The 19,583-nt window shown below is 42.8% G+C and overlaps 1 protein-coding gene, 1 long non-coding RNA gene and 1 pseudogene across 7 annotated transcripts in view; 1 reads left to right on the forward strand and 2 right to left on the reverse strand.

Moving 5' to 3' along the window:
• LOC140601390 (uncharacterized) lies at positions 1-9,033 on the forward strand. 6 transcript variants are annotated; one of them, XR_012004404.1, is made up of 5 exons: positions 1-126; positions 362-516; positions 1,865-3,329; positions 6,688-6,765; positions 8,720-9,033. It is a non-coding gene; the product is annotated as an uncharacterized lncRNA (long non-coding RNA). The 6 variants fall into 6 exon arrangements; XR_012004407.1 differs by having other exon boundaries at positions 22-105; XR_012004405.1 differs by having other exon boundaries at positions 48-171.
• The window catches only part of POLR1B (RNA polymerase I subunit B), a 24,884-nt gene continuing 12,243 nt past the window's right edge, over positions 6,943-19,583 (reverse strand). The window contains exons 10-15 of the mRNA XM_072770210.1: positions 18,638-18,771; positions 16,600-16,770; positions 15,598-15,754; positions 12,620-12,816; positions 10,433-10,686; positions 6,943-9,630 (exon numbers count right to left, since the gene is read on the reverse strand). Coding sequence (XP_072626311.1) covers positions 8,748-9,630; positions 10,433-10,686; positions 12,620-12,816; positions 15,598-15,754; positions 16,600-16,770; positions 18,638-18,771 — 1,796 coding nt within the window. The 3' untranslated portion in view covers positions 6,943-8,747. The remainder of the gene's footprint in view (positions 9,631-10,432; positions 10,687-12,619; positions 12,817-15,597; positions 15,755-16,599; positions 16,771-18,637; positions 18,772-19,583) is intronic.
• LOC140601389 (large ribosomal subunit protein uL11m pseudogene) lies at positions 10,693-12,574 on the reverse strand (annotated as a pseudogene).

A 19,583-nucleotide genomic window follows, 5' to 3' on the forward strand; every position in this document is an offset into this window, starting at 1 on the left:
GGTAGCGAGCGGCCGCAGTGGCCTCTCCGCTGGGCGCCGCGGGTGCGCGGGACTCAGAGCCGGGCGCCTGGAGCCGCGGGGCCGCCTTCCGTCTCGCTCAAGCGGGTCCGTCGTCCCGGGATGCGGGTACTTGCGCGCACTCGGAGCTGCGGAAAGGGGGTCGCCGCCAGAGTAGGACCCCCCTCCCCGGCCTGAACCTCCCCCTCCCCCATCGCCTCACCCTGGGTTACCCAGACCAGGCGCCCCCTCCCCCTTCTTGGCATAAGCCCTGGGGCCACGCCAGACTTGAGTGATTATGGGCATGTGTGATTCTAATTCCTCCTGGCGAGATGCTGTTTCCACCTCTTGATCTGTTCTCCAGTGTGAGACCTGAGGGTAGTTTCCCACCGGCTAGGCTGGGCGCGAGTACCCCCATCCATGGTCAGAGAGCAGGCATCGGCCCAACCGTCGAGTATGTGGAGACTCCAACTGAAGTGAGCCAAAAATGCACGTCATCATAGTTTTGAGGAACAAGAGGTATTTGTGAGCAAGTGACAGCTGCTGGGAGAATCGGTGTGCTCATCTGTAAATGGGGATGATGATAGGGACATCCTTTCCATTGAGCATAGTGCATGTGAACAGTTCAGGGCAGAGCCTGGACCCTCAGGAGTTCTGGGTGAGTGAGAGCTGTCAGGGAGGCTGTTACTGTGAGCTGCCCTGGTTGGCCCTGGACATAGGATTGCCCCACCGGCCATCTGCACCTGCCTTAGATGACAGGATTAGGTCACCAGAGGAAGGCTTTTCATCCAAAGCCTTCCTATTCATCCTTCCTGCAAAAACTTCCCAAGTGTATTTTTGTTGGGGAGAAAGGGGGTGGGGAACACCATCAATGACAGAGAACACTTAGGGACAAATGTGGACTGAATCCTCATATTTTTCTCTCCTGAGGAAGTGAAATCTTAACCTGTCCCTTGCCACTTCCTGAATTTTATCTCAAAGTCCCTATAATGTGCTTCCTCAAGGGAAGGGGTTCAAACATCTGGGCTCATAAGTAGGTACAATGAAGACCTCAAGAGGAGACACCCCTCCTCTGGGGAGTGTGACATCTGTGCCTCCAAGCTTCTGGATGGGTTTTGGCCTGTAGCTCAAGAGCGTGACTAACTTCCTCTCTAGGGATCAAACGTAAGGCCAACCTATGGTGTGAAGCCGGCCTGGGTTTGAATCAAAGATCTTGAGCAGAATCTGCTCTCTGGGTTTCAATTTCCTCTAATAGCTGCTCATGATACCCTTATGAGCAGAGACTGAAATGACACCTGCAGAGCACGTGGTGTGGAGCACTTTGTACTTTCCCTTTCTAGCCTTATCAGAATTTATTACTATGTTTGTGTATTTTCTGCCTACTTCAAGACCCACGAAGAAAGGGGTCTTACATCGGTCTCCTGGTCACCGCTGGATCCTCCCCTGCCATAGCATGGGGTCTAGGAGAATAAAGGAATGAATGAAACCATAGGCTCAGGATTGCACGAGGGTAAAATGAGATCCAGTCATTGTTTTGTGTGGCACTTACTACATGCTATATATGTGCCAGGAACTGTTTTAGCTGCTGGGGAAACAGCAGCAAGTAAAAGAAAAAAATTATACTGCTAAAAATGGTATACAATGTGATATTTTGATATACATAGGCATTGTGAGATGATTACCATAGTCAAGCTGATTAACATAGCATTTTTTAAGTGTGATGTGATGAGGACATTTGAGATCTAATCTCTTAGCAATTTCCAAATATATAATATATTAACTAATGTTATACATTAGGTCTCAACTTCCTCATCTTAATAACTGAGTTTATACCCTTTGACCAACATCTCATTTCTCCCACACCCAGGACTGCCAACCACCATTCTGTTTCCATGAGTTCAACTTCGATCCCACATATAAGTGAGGTCATGTGATATTTGTCTTTCTGGGTATTTCACTGAGCATATAGTTCTCTAGGTAGGGCATGTGAGATTTGATGAGGGGCAGGGAGTGTGATGGGTGGAAACAGGGTGCGGGGGAGAGGGTAGGAGGGTACACTTGTAGAATGTGACCCACCCGGAGGGAGTTATTATCTGGTGCTTTGACCCCTGGCCAGACAGAGCAGCCACAAATGGCAGTACAGAAACAACTTTGGCCAGATGACCTGTGAGCTGGCAGCAAAGTGAGTCCTGACCCTTGACCCCCTGAAGGGGCCATGTGGCAGGAAGGGATGGTGCTTGGGTGTGTCGGTGATTTCTTGATGGTGTTACAGGAAGAGCACTGGAGACCAGGAGGGGGTCTCCTGGACTCCAGAGGGCTCCTCTCCCCTCAGTTATCTTCACTGCCACCTTCATTTCCTGTTTTTTTTTTTTCTATCTTGTCTTTTCTAGAAGCTCTCCCTCTTGATCTTAAGTTTATATGATGGGTGGGAGGCAAGTCCTGACAAGCTCAATACATGTAAAATCTCCAAGCTGAGGACAGCAGTGAGCAGTCATGCTCCTCCAGCCACATTACTTTTCTCACCAGCCAGTTGGCTAGTGACCTAGAGCTTCAGGACCATCCCTCTGGAAATAGTGGCACAGAAAATTGTTAGAGGAAACCACGTACTCCGACACTGAGGGAGGGGGGTGTCTCCCAGCTCTTGACTTCTTTATTCTCCATATTACACTCCTTACTAAAAAAAAAAAAAAAAAAAACACAAAAAACCTTTCACTTTCTTACTAGTGTCTTCTGGCTCCCTTGCCTCTCAGATTTACTCCCACAGAGCACAAAGCATTTGAATTCCTGGGAACTGCAATGGATCCCATCCCTGCCTCCTGCTTCTGGATTCTAGCCACTTGTCAGTGTAGGCAGGGGCCAGTGAGGCTTGGGAAAGGGTCTACTTGTTGGGTCCTGCCATGCTGTGCACACAGGACTGTATTAAGGGTGCTGGGCGACAGAGGGCTTGGGAGGAGGGGAAAGCCACAGCTCTGTCCCAGAGAAACTGACACGCACCAGTTTAACAACCTTCCTAAGTGATGATGGGTGCGAGGCACAACAGAGGGTGTGGTGCCCCCATGGTGAGGTCAGCTCTGCTCTCTTCTGCCTCTTGGGAACTGGTCTTAGGCAAGACCTTGACCGCTCACTCAGGGCAATTCCTTTCCTCCTGTACTGGGTGTACTGGGCCAGGTGGGCCTGGCCACCTCAGCACTGCCTGCCCCTTCCTTATCCACTGCAGGTTCTTGGGGTTGAGGCACAGGAGATGTGGATTCAGAAGCTGCAGCTGATGAGTGGGTCCTGGTGCCGATCTCTTTGAGGTCCTCGGGAGCTGTGGGCCACAGGCTGAAAAGAAGGTGTGCAGAAACCGTTTCCACCTAGAGGACATTGCCCTCACTCCTTGGCTTTGTCTTCAAGAAGCAGTAATTGATGTTTGAAGTAGCACACTGCACCACTTGGGGAGGAAAAGTGTGGGAAGGGTTAATTAAGTGGTTGGTTTCCCATACAGCCAACCTGAGCCTCCTCTCCAATCTCAGTATTACATTCCATCCACATGGAGGCATTGCACATTTGGAACCCATGCTAGTCTGTGAGCTGAGCCACTGGCTTTCTGAGGTTGCTGTAACAAACTGCCACAGACTGGGTAGCTCAAAACAACAGACCTGCATTTTCACAGTTAAGGAAGCCAGAAGTCCAAAATTAAGGTGCTGGCAGTAGATTCCTTCTGGAGGCTAGGAAAGGGAATCTGCTTCAGGCCTGTTGCCCAGCTCCTGGTGGTTACAGACAGTCCTTGGCATTCCTCAGCTGGTAGACACATTACTTCCATCTCTTTACTCACTTCACCTTCTCTGTGTGCTCTCCTCTTATAGGGACACCAAGGCCAAAACCAAACCCAGGGGGCGCTTTCACCTACATCCCTTTGCCACAAGCTGCAATGTTTCGTTACCAGTAATGCTTGCAGTTCAAAAGGCTCACCAGGACTAACTGGTCAGAGGGGGAGGGCAGCACAGACAGCTTGTGGGACAGTAGTCTTAAGCACTCCTGCCCGCACCAGCTCTTCCATCATCTGTGGTAGGCTCGTCCCCACATCTTGTACTGCCTCCCCACACCACAGGGCCTGGCTGGGGCACCTGCTGGGTCCCACAGATACTCATTCCACTGGCGCTGTCCTTGTAACATCTGCCCGGTGGGGTCTCTTACCATCAAGAGATTTAAATAGGGCAGCCTGGGTGGTTCAGCGGTTTAGTGGTTTAGCGGTTCCACCTGGGGCGTGATCCTGGAGACCTGGGATTGAGTCCCACATCTGGCTCCCTGCATGGAGCCTGCTTCTCCCTCTGCCTGTGTCTCTGCCTCTCTCTCTGTCTCTCATGAATAATAAATAAATATTTTTTAAAAAAAGATTTAAATAAATCTTTTAAAAAAGATTCAAGCTCTACACATACTCGAAACATCTATTTGTATAATATATCTTGCAGTTCCTGTTACAACCACTTGGGTGTATAAAATGTCCATTAAATAAAGCAGGTTAGTTTCAAGGACCACAGTGGGGCAATTCATTTTTGTTCTATCAACATTTTTTAAAAGATTTTATTTATTTGACAGAGTGAGAACAAGCGTGCACAACCATGGGGAGCAGGAGAGGGAGAAGCAGGATCCTCACTGAGCAGGGAGCATGACACAGGGCTCCGTCGCAGGAACCTAGGATCATGACCTGAACTGAAGGCAGAAGCTCAACTGACTGAGCCACCCAGGTGCCCTGTTAACAATTTTTTTAAAGATTTTATTTATTTATTCATGACAGACACAGGCAGAGAAAGAAGCAGGCTCCATGCAGGGATGGAGCATGGATGTGGGACTCGATCCCTGGTCTCCAGGGTCACACCTTGAGCTGAAGGCAGATGTTCAACCCCTTGAGCCACCCAGGTGTCCCTCTCATTTAAAATATTGTTATGCAATTTTCCATTCATAAATATAAGTAACATTGTATTACATACAGCTCCATCCTTTCCTTGAAGACATTTGTTTTGGACAGATACCCCACATTGAGGGATTTTTTTTTTTTTTTTAAGATTTATTCATTCATGAGAGACACACACAGAGAGGCAGAGGGAGATGCAGGCTCCATACAGGAAGCCTGATGTGGGACTCGATCCTGGGACTCCAGGATCATGCTCTGGGCCAAAAGCAGGCGCTCAACCACTGAGCCACCCAGGCCAGGCGTCCCAAGACATTTGTTTTGTAACAACATTCCATTTGTATAAATATGTATCATGTCTATACCTGTCTGTATACCTTCACTGCATACACTGATTTGTGTTATACCAACACAACACTCAGAGAGATACATAAGGTATCACCCAATCTTATGGCAAAAAAAAAAAAAAAAAGAATCTTGATCTGAACTTCACATCTTATACGAAAACTAACTCACGGGGTTCCTGGGTGATTCAGTCAGTTGGGCATCCAACTCTTGCTTTTGGTTCAGGTCATGATCTCAGGGTCCTGAGATTGAGCCCTGCCCTGCGGCGGGCTCACTCACCAGGGAATCTGCTTGTGATTCTGTCTGCCTCCCATTCTGCCCCACCACTCATGCACTCTAATAAATGCATAAATCTTAAAAAAAAAAACTCAAAAGGGATAAATCATAGATTGAAATGTACAGCATAAAACTATAAAACTTTTAGGAGGTAATAGAAAACTTTTGGGCTTGAAGAGGTTTTTTTTTTCCTTAAGATTTTATTTGAGAGAGAGACAAAGAGCCCAAGTGGGTAGGGAGGGGAGGAGATACCTCACCAAGCAGGGAAGCCCCATGTGGTTTGATCCCAGGATCCCAGGATCATGACCTTAGCCAAAGGCAGATGCTTAACCTACTGAACCACCCAGGAACCCCTGGGCTTGAATTCTTAAGACATGACACCAAAAAACATGATCTACCAAGAACCAAAACCAAATGATAAAGCATAAACTGTATTATGGAGTGCCGAGTGGCACTAAGGAGTAAATTACTGACACATGCAAGACCCTGAGTGGATCTCAGGGGAACTGCACTGAGTAGAAAAGGACAATTTCAAAATATCACATACTGTATGATTCCATTTATATAGTATTCTTGAAACAACAAAAATTATAAAGATGGAGAACAGATTAGTGGTTCCCAGGGGTTAAAGATGGTGGATAGGGTTGGGGACAGCTATAAAGGGAAAACATGGCAGAGCCCTGTGGTGTGGAGTAGCTGTGCATCAGCTTGGTTGGTTTGGTTGGTTGGTTACATCAATCTGCACGTGTGATACAATTGAGCAGAACTATACACACATATACAAATGAGTGCGTGTAAAAATGGTGAAATAGGACTAAACTCTGAATTGTCCCAATATCAAGTTTGCGAATCTGTTAATTTTAAAAAGCAAATGATTTCACTCATATGGGGAATATAAGAAATAAAACAGATGAACATGGGGGGCGGTGGGAGGAAGACAGGCAAACCATAAAACAGACTTTTAACTATAGAAAACTAAAGGTTGCTGGAGAGGAGGCAGGCAGGTAGGATCATTAAATGGATGATGGCTATTAAGGAGGGCACTTGTGATGAGCACTGGGTGTTATATGTAAATGATGAATCTCTAAATTCTACTCGTGAAACTAATATTATACTATATGTTAACTGGAATTTAAGTTAAAACTTGAAACAAAGTTAAATTTTATTACCATTTTTAGTGATCCTAAAAAAATTGGGAGACTTGGAACAACATACCTCCACTATGGGATTGTGATATAGGCAGAGACTGGAATGGGGTAAGTTCACCTGGGATTCTACTAACAGCAGGTGGAAGTATCAACCAAGAGACTCGAAGTATTTTTCCTTTTTTTTCCCCCCCATGTTTCATGAAGCAAAGCCAGGATATACTTTTTCCCAGTCTACCCCTATCTGCCTTATATTTAGTAATAGACACCTAAACCCAGACTCAAGAATTATCTTTGTAAAGTTTAATATCAAAAGGCATGTATTCACGAGTGAAGACAATAAGTTTATCTACTGCCAACACTGTTTATAATAGCCAAAGAATGGAACTGCCCAAATATGCATCAGTAGGGAACAGTACAACCATACAATGAAATATTGTACATGAATAAAATAGCCACTGGATTTTAGAGATTAGTATGAAAAAAAGAATATAAAACATCTCCATAAATTGTTAGTATTTATTACATGTGAAAATGGCATTTTGGCTAGATTACATTAAATAAAATATAGTATATGAATATTATCTCTAAGATACGGACCAAGAGATGAACAAATAGGGATACCTGGATGGTTCACTTGGTTGAGCGTCTGCCATTGGTTCCAGTCATGATCCCAGGGTCTTGGGATAGAGCCTTCCTGCTCAACTCTTTTTTTTTAAGAATTTTATCTTATTTTAGTTAAAAAAAATAATTGTACCACCAAATGAAGAAGTAGCTTTCTTTAGGGGAAGGTGAGAAGGGAGGATGAAAAAAAAAAAGCAATAAGCCAAAGAAAAAGAATTTTTTATATTCATCTGTATGAACATATCTGCCAAGGCAAACAATCCTGGGCCAAGGCTGCCACACTGGGGTCAGTACCTCCTAATTTCTGCAGGTTCTAAGGCCAAAAAATAAAACCTCTGCAAATCTGAGTTTTGTGGACTCTGGGGGCATTTTACTAAAATAAAGAGTGATCAAGTTTAAAAAGCAGTGACATTGTCATGACACACATCGGAAGTTGCATAACTGCAGCCTCGACGGCCATTCACTGGGAGCCTGCTTCTCCCCCAACCCCTCCTGCTGGTGCTTTCTCTTGCTATCTTTCTCAAATAAAATCTTTTTAAAAAGAGGGAGAGATGAATAAAGATCTACACACACACACAAACAATGGACTATTATTCAGCCTTAAGAAAGAGTGAAATTCTACCATATGCAACAACATGGGAAGGACACTGTGCTAAGTGAAATAAGCCAGTCACAGAAGCACAAATACTGCATGATCTCATTTATATGGGATATCTAAAATAGTCAAACTCCTCGACTAGTATGATGACTAGCAGGAGCTGGTGGAGAGGAATGGGAGTTGCTGCTGGTAAAGTTCTAAGTTACAAGGTGAGTAAATGCTGCCTGTAGCTAACCATGCTCTATCGTACATCCAAACATTTGTTATGAAGGTAGATGGTCATATTCAGTGTTCTTACCAAACACACACACACAAAGGGCACAAGGAATCTTTTGGAGGTGATGTTTATTACCTTGATTGTGGTGATCATTTTTGATAAGTGTATGCGTATGCTCAAACCCATCAAATTGTATGTTAACTATATGCAGTTTTATGTAATAATTACACTTCGATAGAGCTACCTTCTGTTTTTATTTTAATGTGGATATAAGCAAATATAAAATTACATAAACGGCCTGCATTGTATTTGTATTGGATTGCTCTGTTCTAGACAGGGAAATGTTCGACACTCACTGCCCACTGAAAGTAGGATTCAAAGACCCTGGGGTTGGAAAGACTTCCCTATATATCCTTCTACTTACCAGTAGAATCATTTAAGATACTCATCGAATTTTTGAACAAGTGTACTGAAAATCAACTTTAGTAGTTACTCTTCTGGTCAGACTCAGAAATCTTGAATTCTTAGTTGCCAAGTCTTGGTGGGAAACATGCTTGAAAATAACTCCAGAGTAACCAAGTAATATCTTCACTGAGCTAAAGTCACATTTTGTTTTAATCTGACAGTTCTCCTAACCCAAAAGGCCACATCAAGTTAAACAACATCCAATTTCACTTTGATGTTCATAGCTGCCAGTTCAGCTACAAAATACCGGAAAACATAAGGCACAGAAACAGTGTCGATAGTATCACTGCGGTCACACAAAGTACAGTTGTATTTTCTGTTGCGCATGGCAGACCAAGAAGGAGGTGGCTTCTCCAACAGTGGAGAGAGTAAACTACCACACTTGACACAGACATGGGCTACCGATCGATCTGAACAGTTGAAGAGGCGGTCGTGAAGGAGAAATGATGTACCATGAGCTAAGAGAGCATCCCGCTCCATTTCCCCAAAACGGATTCCACCCTGTACGTTTCTTCCCCCAATGGGCTGGTTAGTGACTTTGTCTCTGGCTCCTGTGGTTCTAACTTGGAATTTGTCTGAGACCATGTGGCGTAAACGTTGATAATAAACCACACCTATGAAAATGTCTGCTTCCAGTTCTATCCCACTGATGCCACTATACAACCTCTCAGTGCCATAGAAGTTGTAGCCAGCAGCTTTTAACAGCTCACCAAAGTATTCTAAGGCCGAGTTCTCTTCTGAAAAGGTGAAGGGTGTAGCATCATGGCAGAGACCGTGCAAAGCAGCAGACTTCCCTGCCATACTTTCAATTAACATACCAATAGTCATGCGGGAGGGAAAACCATGAGGATTGAACAGAATGTCTGGGACCATCCCACTCTCAGTAAATGGCATGTCCTCAACTGGCCACAACCTGCTCAAGATGCCCTTTTGCCCATGACGGCTAGCAAATTTATCTCCAATGGTTGGGTTCCGAGGGACTCTCATCGTGATGCAAACACACTTGAATCTCCCATTGCCAGTGTCATTACTACACACTTTGATGTTATCCACAATGCAATTTTCTTTACTCCTGGGGGAAAAAAGGAGACAGAAGGTCAAACTATTATTTTTAAACTTACAAAGACACCTCAGTTTTACTGACATAAAGGATATTTGCAAAATTTATTTTTTCATTTATTCTCCAGTACAAATAGATTTGATATCCCTGAAAGTATTTATGAACAGGGCTACTGATTCGATTTGCTACAGAACTCTGCTCATCTGAAAGAATAGTCACAAGAGACTACCAAAACACCATAACAAAGACCTACTGCTAAAACCATTTAATAGATGTAAAATAAGCTAGACACTTTTTTTTTTTTTTTTACATTTTTAATTTTAACGAGAGGCACACTGAACTTGACATTTTTAGCTAGGGAAACCCAAAAAAACATTCATGAGAGAGATAGCAAGTTTGAATAACTCAGTTTTCAAAGAAGTCACAGATAACTTATCAAATCGTGTAACAGACTGACAAGAGAAATAGAAAAAGACAGACACAGAACTGTGTCTCATTTAAGAAATACCAATTCAGTTATGACTGAGTAACCGAGCTACCACTTATATTTTTTCCACAACTCTCCTGTTACAAGATAACTTTCACTGACCTTGGCAATTTCACTGAGAAAACCACCTTTAAAAAACAGCACTGGGGAGGGGGGTGGGTACACCTGGGTGGCTCAGAGGCTGGGTGCCTTTGGCTCTGGTCAAGTTCTGCATCGGGCTCCCTGCAGGGAGCCTGCTTTTCCCTCTGCTTATGTCTCTGTGTCTCTCATAAATAAATAAATAAAATCTTAAAAAAAAAATAACCAGCACTGGGTACCCAAACTTACTTATAGTACGTCACAAAGCTTTCCCCGGTGTTGAGGTTCAGGTAACTATAATATGGATCTCCATACTGCAGCCGTGCTCCAATAAATGGCAATCCATCATCATCTAACTTCTGCAAAATCCGTGGGTCCCCAGGCTTGACACCAAACACCAGACTATCATCTCCTTGTTTAATTTTTTCAGAGAGATCTATGAACTCGGACTTGTAGACACTTCCATGGGCAAAGCCTCGTTCCCAGGAGGCTTTATTCACAATCTACAAAGTCAAAGAATCATTAATTTAAGAGACTGAGGCCAAATGGGGATTTTCACAATAAAGATGGCTAGAATTAAAATACTTGGTTTAGGATAACTGGCATTCTAATTTAAAAACTCCAGGGATCCCTGGGTGGCTCAGCGGTTTAGCGCCTGCCTTCAGCCCAGGCCGAGGTCCTGCAGTCCCGGGATCGAGTCCCGCATTGGGCTCCCTGAGTGGAGCCTGCTTTTCCCTCTGCCTGTGTCTCGGCCTCTCTCTCTCTCTCATGAATAAATAAATAAAATCTTTAAAAAAAAATATAAAGACTCTAAATTTCAGGGGCACCTGGGTAGTTCAGTTGGTTAAGGATCTGCCTTCAGCTCAGGTCCTGATCCCAGGACCCTGGGATCGTGCCCCGCATTGGGCTCCTTGCCCAGCAGGAAGCCTGCCTCTCCCTCTCCTTTTGCCCCTCTCCCTTCCTTGCTTGTGTGCACACACTGTTTCTCAAATAAATAAAAAAATTTTTTTTTGATGACAGAAGGATGTTTAAAGTTTGATTTCTTGATATTGTCATATGTGTAAAAATATATAATTTAAAGTCAGGGAAATAATCAGCTTGGTGTCGCCTCCTTCCACCCCTTCAGTACAGCTTTTCCAACTGGCCTCCATTTCAGCCATTCCCTTCAAAATCCTGGCATGTGGAGGACAGGGTCACTTCTTGGTAGCTTTTGCCTGGGCTGCCAAATCTGCCTCTTTGTGGGCAGCCAAGAATGTGGCTTGCTCCTTGTGGTAAGCTGCCAGCTCTTCTGAATGGAGGTCCTTCACCACACGAATGCCCAGGGAATGGGCAGAGCCAATGATGGAGTGAACCACAGAGGACAGAGTGAACCACATCCTGCAGGGCGAAGGCCTCATCCTGAGCTTTAATTTGGGCGATTTCATACACATGCTTCAAGGTCACCAGGCTGGCCACCTCCTTCCCTGTCTGCCAGGCCCCCTTCTCAATCCCAGCAGCTGCTTTCAGGAAGTAGGAAACAGTGGGCTGTCCAATTTGATTTCAAATGTCCTATTAGGCTTCACAAAAATCTTGTGGGCAAAGGAATGCCTTCTTTGATGTCTTTTGTCTTCTTGTTGAACTCCTTGCACAGAACTGGTTGATGGAAACACCTCTCTGACCCAGGATGGGACCTAATGGAGGCCCAGATGTGGCCTGGCCTGCCCGCATGATGGTCCGGATCATGCCTCTGGCCTCGGGCTTCCTGAGGGCCTGAGTCGCTCGGTTCAGCATCGACATGATGTGGGGTTGCCAGCCTCAATTCACTTCAGGGTTACAGAAAGAGTGATGGCCACAGGTGTCACCATCCTGGGACAGTGGTCAAGCGTCTTCACCATAAATAAATAAAATCTTAAAAAAAAAAAAAAACAAAAAACCTCCAAATTTTCCAAGCTTTCTATACTATTAAAACCCACTGATAGGGGCGCCTGGGTGGCTCAGTGGTTGAGTGGTTGAGCCGTTGGCTCAGGTATGGTCCCAGGGTCCTAGGATCGATTCCTTTCATCAGGCTCCCTGCGGGGAGCCTGCTTCTCCCTCTGCCCATGTCTCTGCCTCTCTCTGTGTGTTTCTCATGAATAAATTCATAAATAAATCTTTTTTTAAAAATAAAAAACAAAACCCACTTATAAAGGGCTTAAAGCCTAATCATGCATAATGAATATAAAAGGTAGATATATCCAAAACTACATTCATTCAACATCTACTCATACTATGCACTCAAATATGCACAATATATGCATATCTGAATATTTAGTGAATATTCCTCAGGGCTTACCACTTTCAATGGAGACTAGGAACTAATCATTTAACAGAATACTCATGTGCAGGGATACAGAAAAACAGTAAATGAAAAAGTTAAAAATTAAAAGGAATGGAACTACATCTCTTAGTAGAACTTACCATGGCATCTTCCATATCATACCCAGTGTAAGAAATAACAGCAACGATGGCATTTGTCCCAATTGGATAGTTATCCATGTCATAATAATCATACATGTATGGTCTCACTAAAGGGCTTTGTGGGGTCTGAAGACGATACAGTTTATTATCTGATCGGGCTTGGTAGGTGAGAAGTGGAAAGCCCATAGTTTGCTTCCCTACAAAGGGAAAAAAAAAAAAAAAAACCAAGCCTGTAGCATCTTCTTTTTTTCCCCTTGATTATAAAGGTCATATATAAAATTGGAAACAATAAAATATACATCACAGAGCAATGAATAAATCAATACACAGCATGAAAATGAAGCAGAATCACATGTATCTATGTAATCAGACCATGAAAACAATGCTGAGTGGGGAAAAAAAAAGCACAGAATGTCATTTAATGTATGATTTATGTACATTTGTAACACATCCCAGACAATTCTATACCTAGTTTATGGGGACATGTATATTATGTAAAAAAAGCATAAAAAAGGAGATTATAAAGGATATCTATATCTCTATATATAAACAAACTACAGGGTATTACTAGTGGAAGAGAAGGGGTGAAAAGGGGACAGTAACTATTATCGAATTAGATTATTTTCTTACACAGCAAAATGCCAGTGTTTGTTAATTCTGGGTGTGGGGTACAGAGGGTAGGGAAGTAAGACTTCTTTGTACTACATTATAGAGTATCGATTTGAAACAATGTTAAGACTAAATATATATATGCATACATACATAGCGGAATTTTAAAAGACAGAAAAGGAGACTTCCAGTTTCCAGTAATAAAATGCTGCTCCTACAAGACCACTCTCAGCACATAAAATCCAGAACAATATAAAACAGAAAATCACCACTTATGCACACACAGACACACACACACAAAATCTGAACCCACTGGAAAATAACCAAGAGCTAACAGGTACTAGAGACGAATTTACACTTGAACAAAAGAAATGGAACAGAGTGAAAATACTAGCTTTTTTAGTTTTTAATGTTTTGCCTGATGGTCCAGTCAGTATAGTGGCTACAACTTAGAGACCTACAGTCTTGCTGGCTTGAAGAACCAAGGAGTAGAGTTCAGAACACAAGAGCAACTCAAATGTAAGAGGGGATATTTTAGAAAGGAAGGAACAGTAAAGAGCCTGAAATTCTGCATATAAACCGAGTCAAATCTTCGGTGGACTGAACTATGCATGCATGGGACAGATCTGAGCAGCCCACCTCAGGCCAGAAGAACATACTTCAACTGCTCTGTTCCACTACCTAACAGTTAAAGATAAGACCAATCCTCTTCAGAGGAACATAATAGAACCCATAGTCTTTTTTTCCTTTTCCCCTAAGGATTTTATTTATTTGAAAGAGAGCATGCACACAACAGAGACAGAACACGAGCAGGGCAGAGGGGTAGGGGGAGAGGGAGAAGCAGATTCCCCTCTAAGCAGGGAGCCCAATGTGAGGTTCCATTCCAGGACACTGAGATATGACCCAAGCCAAAGACAGATGCTTAACCAACTGAGCCACCCACGTGCCCCTGATGATATCTTTTAAAACAGATTAAAAAAAAAAACAAGAACAGATTTTAGAATATCAGTAAACTGCAAGCACAAAGATCATATCTAGACATATCATACTTAATCAGCTACAAACCAGATATAAAGAGAAAATCTTAAGGATGGGAAAATAACACATTATATACAATCAATCACTGACTTCTAGACACCAAGAAGAGACCGTGTAACATCTCTTAAGTGCTAAAAAAAAAAAAAAAAAAAAGTAACTGTCAAATCAGAATCATACATCCAGTTCCAAGTAAAGATGAAATAGAGACATTTTTGGAGAAATAAAACCTAAGAGGATTTGTAGCCAGCCACCTACTATAAAAAATGTTATAGGAAGGTTTTTTAGGCTCAAGGGATGCAACACTCAACGGAAACCTGAATCATTAGGTAGGCAGAGCACCAGAAGTGATAAGATGTGGGTGACTACAAGGGCTTGTGTTCTTCAAAAATCAAATTACAAGATCTCAGACAAACCAAATCAATAAACATTCTACAAAATAAACTATATTTTTGTTAAACAATGTTAAAATCAAAAATGACAAAGGCTAAGGATCTAATTTAAAAGACTAAGAGAGGATCCCTGGGTGGCTCAGCGGTTTGGCGCCTGCCTTTGGCCCAGGGCGCAATCCTGGAGTCCCGGAATCGAGTCTTGCGTCGGGCTCCCACCATGGAGCCTGCTCCTCCCTCTGCCTGTGTGTGTCTCTGCCTCTCTCTATCATAAATAAATAAATAAATCTTTAAAAAAATATAATAAAATAAAAATAAAAGACTAAGGAGAGAGTGTCTAGATGACTGCCTTCAGCTCAGGTCATGATCCTGGAGCTTTGGGATGGAGCCCCCATCAGGCTCCCTGCTCAGGGGGGAACCTGCTCCTCCCTCTCCCTGCTGCTCCTCCTGCTTGTTCTCTGTCAAATAAATAAATAAAATCTTAAAAAAAAAAAAAAAAGAATTAAATGACTAAAGAGATGTGTCACCTAATACACTGCGTGATCCTGGACTAGGTGCTACACAGAAAAAAATTTGCCATAAACCATATTTTGGGGATGATCAATCAAAATCAGAGTAAGGACTATAGAACAGTATAATGACATCAATATCAATGTCATTAACATCAATTTCCTGATGTTAATATTTGCCCTTGTTATATGTAAGGAGACATCCTTGCTGTTAGGAAATACACAATGAAATATTTAGGGATAAAGGGGCATCGTGTCTGCAATTTACCTCCAAATGGAAAACAGTGCACATGTTAACAGAATCTACATAAAGGGCTTACAGAAGTTCTTTGTACCATGCCCACAACATTTCTCTGAATTTGAAATTATTTCAAAATAAAAAAGTTATAAGCACTTTTCTTCTGTGTGAATCCCACCACCCTCCACTCCATCTTACCCATCTGGCACTGATACATATTTCGGGGACTCTGGTTGTGATCGGAGAAGGGGATGAAGTTGGCAATCACACTCAGCAGGCTGTGAGGGAAGAGCTCCTGGTGAGTGGTAACTCCAGCCAAAACCTCATCCTCAAAGATGGCAATGTTCATGAAGATCTGGAAGAGAGGAAGGGTGAGGAAGTTCAAGGCACAGAATAACTCACTGCTAACATATGAACTCATCCTCTCTCTGAGTTTAGGACTCAAAGATGTGAATGCAAACGTTCCCACTCCATATCATGAACACTGATGGGATCCACTGGGAAGCACGGAGAAGCTTCCAGTCAGAAATACTGTTTGCCTGATGCATTTCATTCTAAATCTACCCTGGTCCAACTGTGAAGGACAGGAAGACAGACATTTTGAGGTAGCACAAAGCCCACAGTTTTGCAACTGCAAAGATGTAGGCAAATATTAAGTCTAATGGAATGTTCCCACCTCACCACCTGACTCAGAGTCAGGTGCAAAGGAGCTGGGCGGGATGAGAAGGCAGGTAATGTGACCACCAACTCTCTTTCTCGATATGTAAGCACAGTGAAGGAACATGTGAAAACTGCTTTGTTCTGGTAGGAGGCAGAAAGTAAATTCTGATTTTTTTCAAATGCCCAATTGTTATTAAAGAACAACAACACTTTCTTTATAAAAAGAAGTTTTCTGGTTTTTTTTTTTGTTGTTGTTGTTGTTTTGAGAGAGAGAAACAGGTGCTCATGCAAGCAGGCAGAGGGACAGAGGGAAAGAGAGAATGTGAAGCAGACTTCCTGCTGAGTGCAGAGCCCGACTTAGGGTTCGATCCCATGACCCTGAGATCATGACCTGAGCAGAAATCAAGAGTTGGACACTTAACTGACTGAGCCACCCAGGTACCCCGATAACACTTTTAAAAAAGAGTGGTTATTAAGTCTCCGAAAGTTGTGTACTGTAACAGGAGCATATACAGGCACCAATCACAATGTTCTACATACCTGTTCCATAGTTCCAATTAGTTCTTCTTTGCCTAATTCCAAGTTCTGCACAGGCCGTACCAATCTACAAGGAGTGGTAAACAGGAACAATCCTGGGTATAAACTTGGTTTTCCTGTCATAGGGATAAGGGCCACTTCCATCCAGGGAGGAATTCTTTTTTCTTTTAATACCTGTTTTCAACAGAGTTCAATTAAGAAGAAGTGATGTGTTTCAAATTTATCCTCCTGTCACCTAGGAGGTGGGTAGAATGGGAAAGGAGGCCAAATATAAAAAGCAGCATCAAGAAATTAAATTAGTGGGACACCTGGGTGGCTCAGTGGTTGATCATTTGCGTTCAGCTCAGACCGTGATCCCGGAGGTCCTGGAATCGAGTCCCATATCAGGCTCCTTGCATGGAGCCTGCTTTCCCTGTCTCTGCCTCTCTCGTGAATAAAAAAATAAAATCTTGGGATCCCTGGGTGGCGCAGCGGTTTGGCGCCTGCCTTTGGCCCAGGGCGCGATCCTGGAGACCCGGGATCAAATCCCACGTCGGGCTCTCGGTGCATGGAGCCTGCTTCTCCCTCTGCCTATGTCTCTGCCTCTCTCTCTCTCTATCATAAATAAGTGAAAATTGAAAAAAAAGACTAAAAAAAAAAAAAAAAAAAAAAAAAAAATAAATAAATAAATAAATAAAATCTTAAAGAAAAAATTTAAATCAGTTATGCCAGTAATAACTTTGTGCCCTTCCAGTCTCATCACCACACAGAATGCTACTCACCTCATATCCAGAATTGGCCAAAGCCCTACTTTCTGGGGGGTGGGTGGTACCTCACTATGTGGCAAACTGGTAAAGGGGAGCCTAGAGGAAAGGTAAACCAAGAAGGTGCACGTGGATGCATAAGTAAAACTTTGTCCTCTGATGTCTAGAATGTAGTATATTACTGGTTTTATTTTAAACTGTACTCAATGAAAAGGCTCTTCTACCTGGAAATTAAAAAACAAAACAACAAAACTTCTACTAACCAACTCCAGGGTAAAATATAAACACACATTACAAAAATGTGAAAAAAAAATAACAAGACCTATATATCAGAACTTCTGGGGATTCACAGCTAAACAAGTCATCAACAAAAACAGATGGATTAAATTCTTAACATAAAAGCTAAAAAAAACCCAAACAAACAGAACACACATACGTAAAACCCCCACAAGTTAACAAAGATAAAACCTGAACTTAATGAGGTACAGTACCGAAAAAGGCTCAAAGCAACAAATCAAAATTCTTGGTACTTTAAAAAAAAAAACAAACCAACAAATCCCCCTTGTTTAACTTAGTCAAGAAAAAAAGGAGTGGGGGGGGGCAGACAAATGTACTGAGTAAGAAATGACAACAGCAAAAAAACTACTGAAACTAAAATTTAAAATTATAAGTATACTCTGTACAACTCCAAGAAATCAAAATAAAATGGGTAAAATACAGGCTACCCAAACAGACCTCATTAGAAGTAGAAAACCTCTTAAACATGGTTATGATGGTAAATTCTGTTATGTAAATTTATTTATTTTTAAGATTTTATTTATTTATTCACGAGAGACACACAGAAAGAGGCAGAAATATAGGCAGAGGGAGAAGCAGGCTCCATGCGGGGAGCCCGATACAGAAACTCGATCCTAGGACCCCAGGATCATGACCTGAGCCAAAGGTAGACACTCAACCACTGAGCCACCCAGGGACCCCACCATTAGTATTTTCAAAACAAAAAAAGTTAAGATTTCTTAGATTTCTTAGACTAGGGCCTCGGTGAAACTACCAAAAAAAAAAAAAAAAAAAAAAAAAAAAAAAATGCATGCAGGTCAAAGCATTTGCCCCAGAGTCCGACTTCTGAGGTCAGCCCAAGACAAGATTCTGCAATTCTGGGGAATGTGCAGGCACTTAGGGAATTAGCTTCTGGCCTCCAGACCCCCTGACCACTCTAGACGGCCCTGGGGCTATCTCAACAACCAGAAAAGGACTGACGACTTAAGATGAAGGGATAGAACAATTCACAAAGACTCAACCTTAAAATGTCGGAGAGACTCTGCAATGCTAGGAGCAAGCTCCTTATCCACCCAGCCAACCATGACGCCATCTAGCAGGACAGGGTAGCACTCGCTGTAGGGTCGATGTGGAGCTCCATCAACTGGAGTGACCCCTGGTGGAAGGGAACAAACAGAAGGTTCACATCTGAACACTTTCTTACATTAAAAACTCCCTCCAGGTGGGCTCAACAGCCACTTCATCATTTTAGACATCTAGTTATCTTGTCTCTACACCAGAACATTTTTGTATCGCTTGAGTGTTTCTAAATCATTTCAACAAGGACACACAAGAAATGAATGACTCTGTCCATCTGAGGGGAGAGCAGCTGGGGGCCAGGGATCTAAGAGAGGCTTTCCACTGCATACCTTCTACATTTTGACAAACAGATTAACTCTTCCCCCAAAACCTAACTAACTACATTTAATCCTCATTATTTGTGGATTCCACACCTGTGAATTTGCCCTATTTGCTAAAATGTATTTGTAACCGCAGCATTAAAACTAGTGCTTTTGTGGTCATTCCAGGACATTCAGCCAAAGCAGAGAGAGTGGCTAGAAGTCCCCAGGAACAAAGGCTGTGTCTCTGATTAACACCAGGGTACAGACTAACAACACCTTTTTAACTGTTTTCCTGCAAAAGGACCTTCTTTCCTACTTAGAGGTCCAGGAGTTAAGCCACCAGATGCAGGGAGAGCGACTCAAAATGCTTTTTCCAATATTAAATGCTGAATGCTGCTTTATTTCAAATGCTATGACGTCTTTTGAGGGAGAGAATGTGAAAGAGCAAAACTACAACATTTAATTTCTCTTTCACTTATTTTCAAAAAATGCACCCGACCTACAGAAAAGCCAAGGAACCAGCCCAACTGCTATGTAGAAGAGGAAACAATTCTTGCAGGAATTCTCTGCTCAGCACCTCAAAAAG

The sequence above is a fragment of the Canis lupus genome, chromosome 12 (genome assembly GCF_048164855.1).
Source record: "Canis lupus baileyi chromosome 12, mCanLup2.hap1, whole genome shotgun sequence".
NCBI classification, from domain to species: Eukaryota; Metazoa; Chordata; class Mammalia; order Carnivora; family Canidae; genus Canis; species Canis lupus.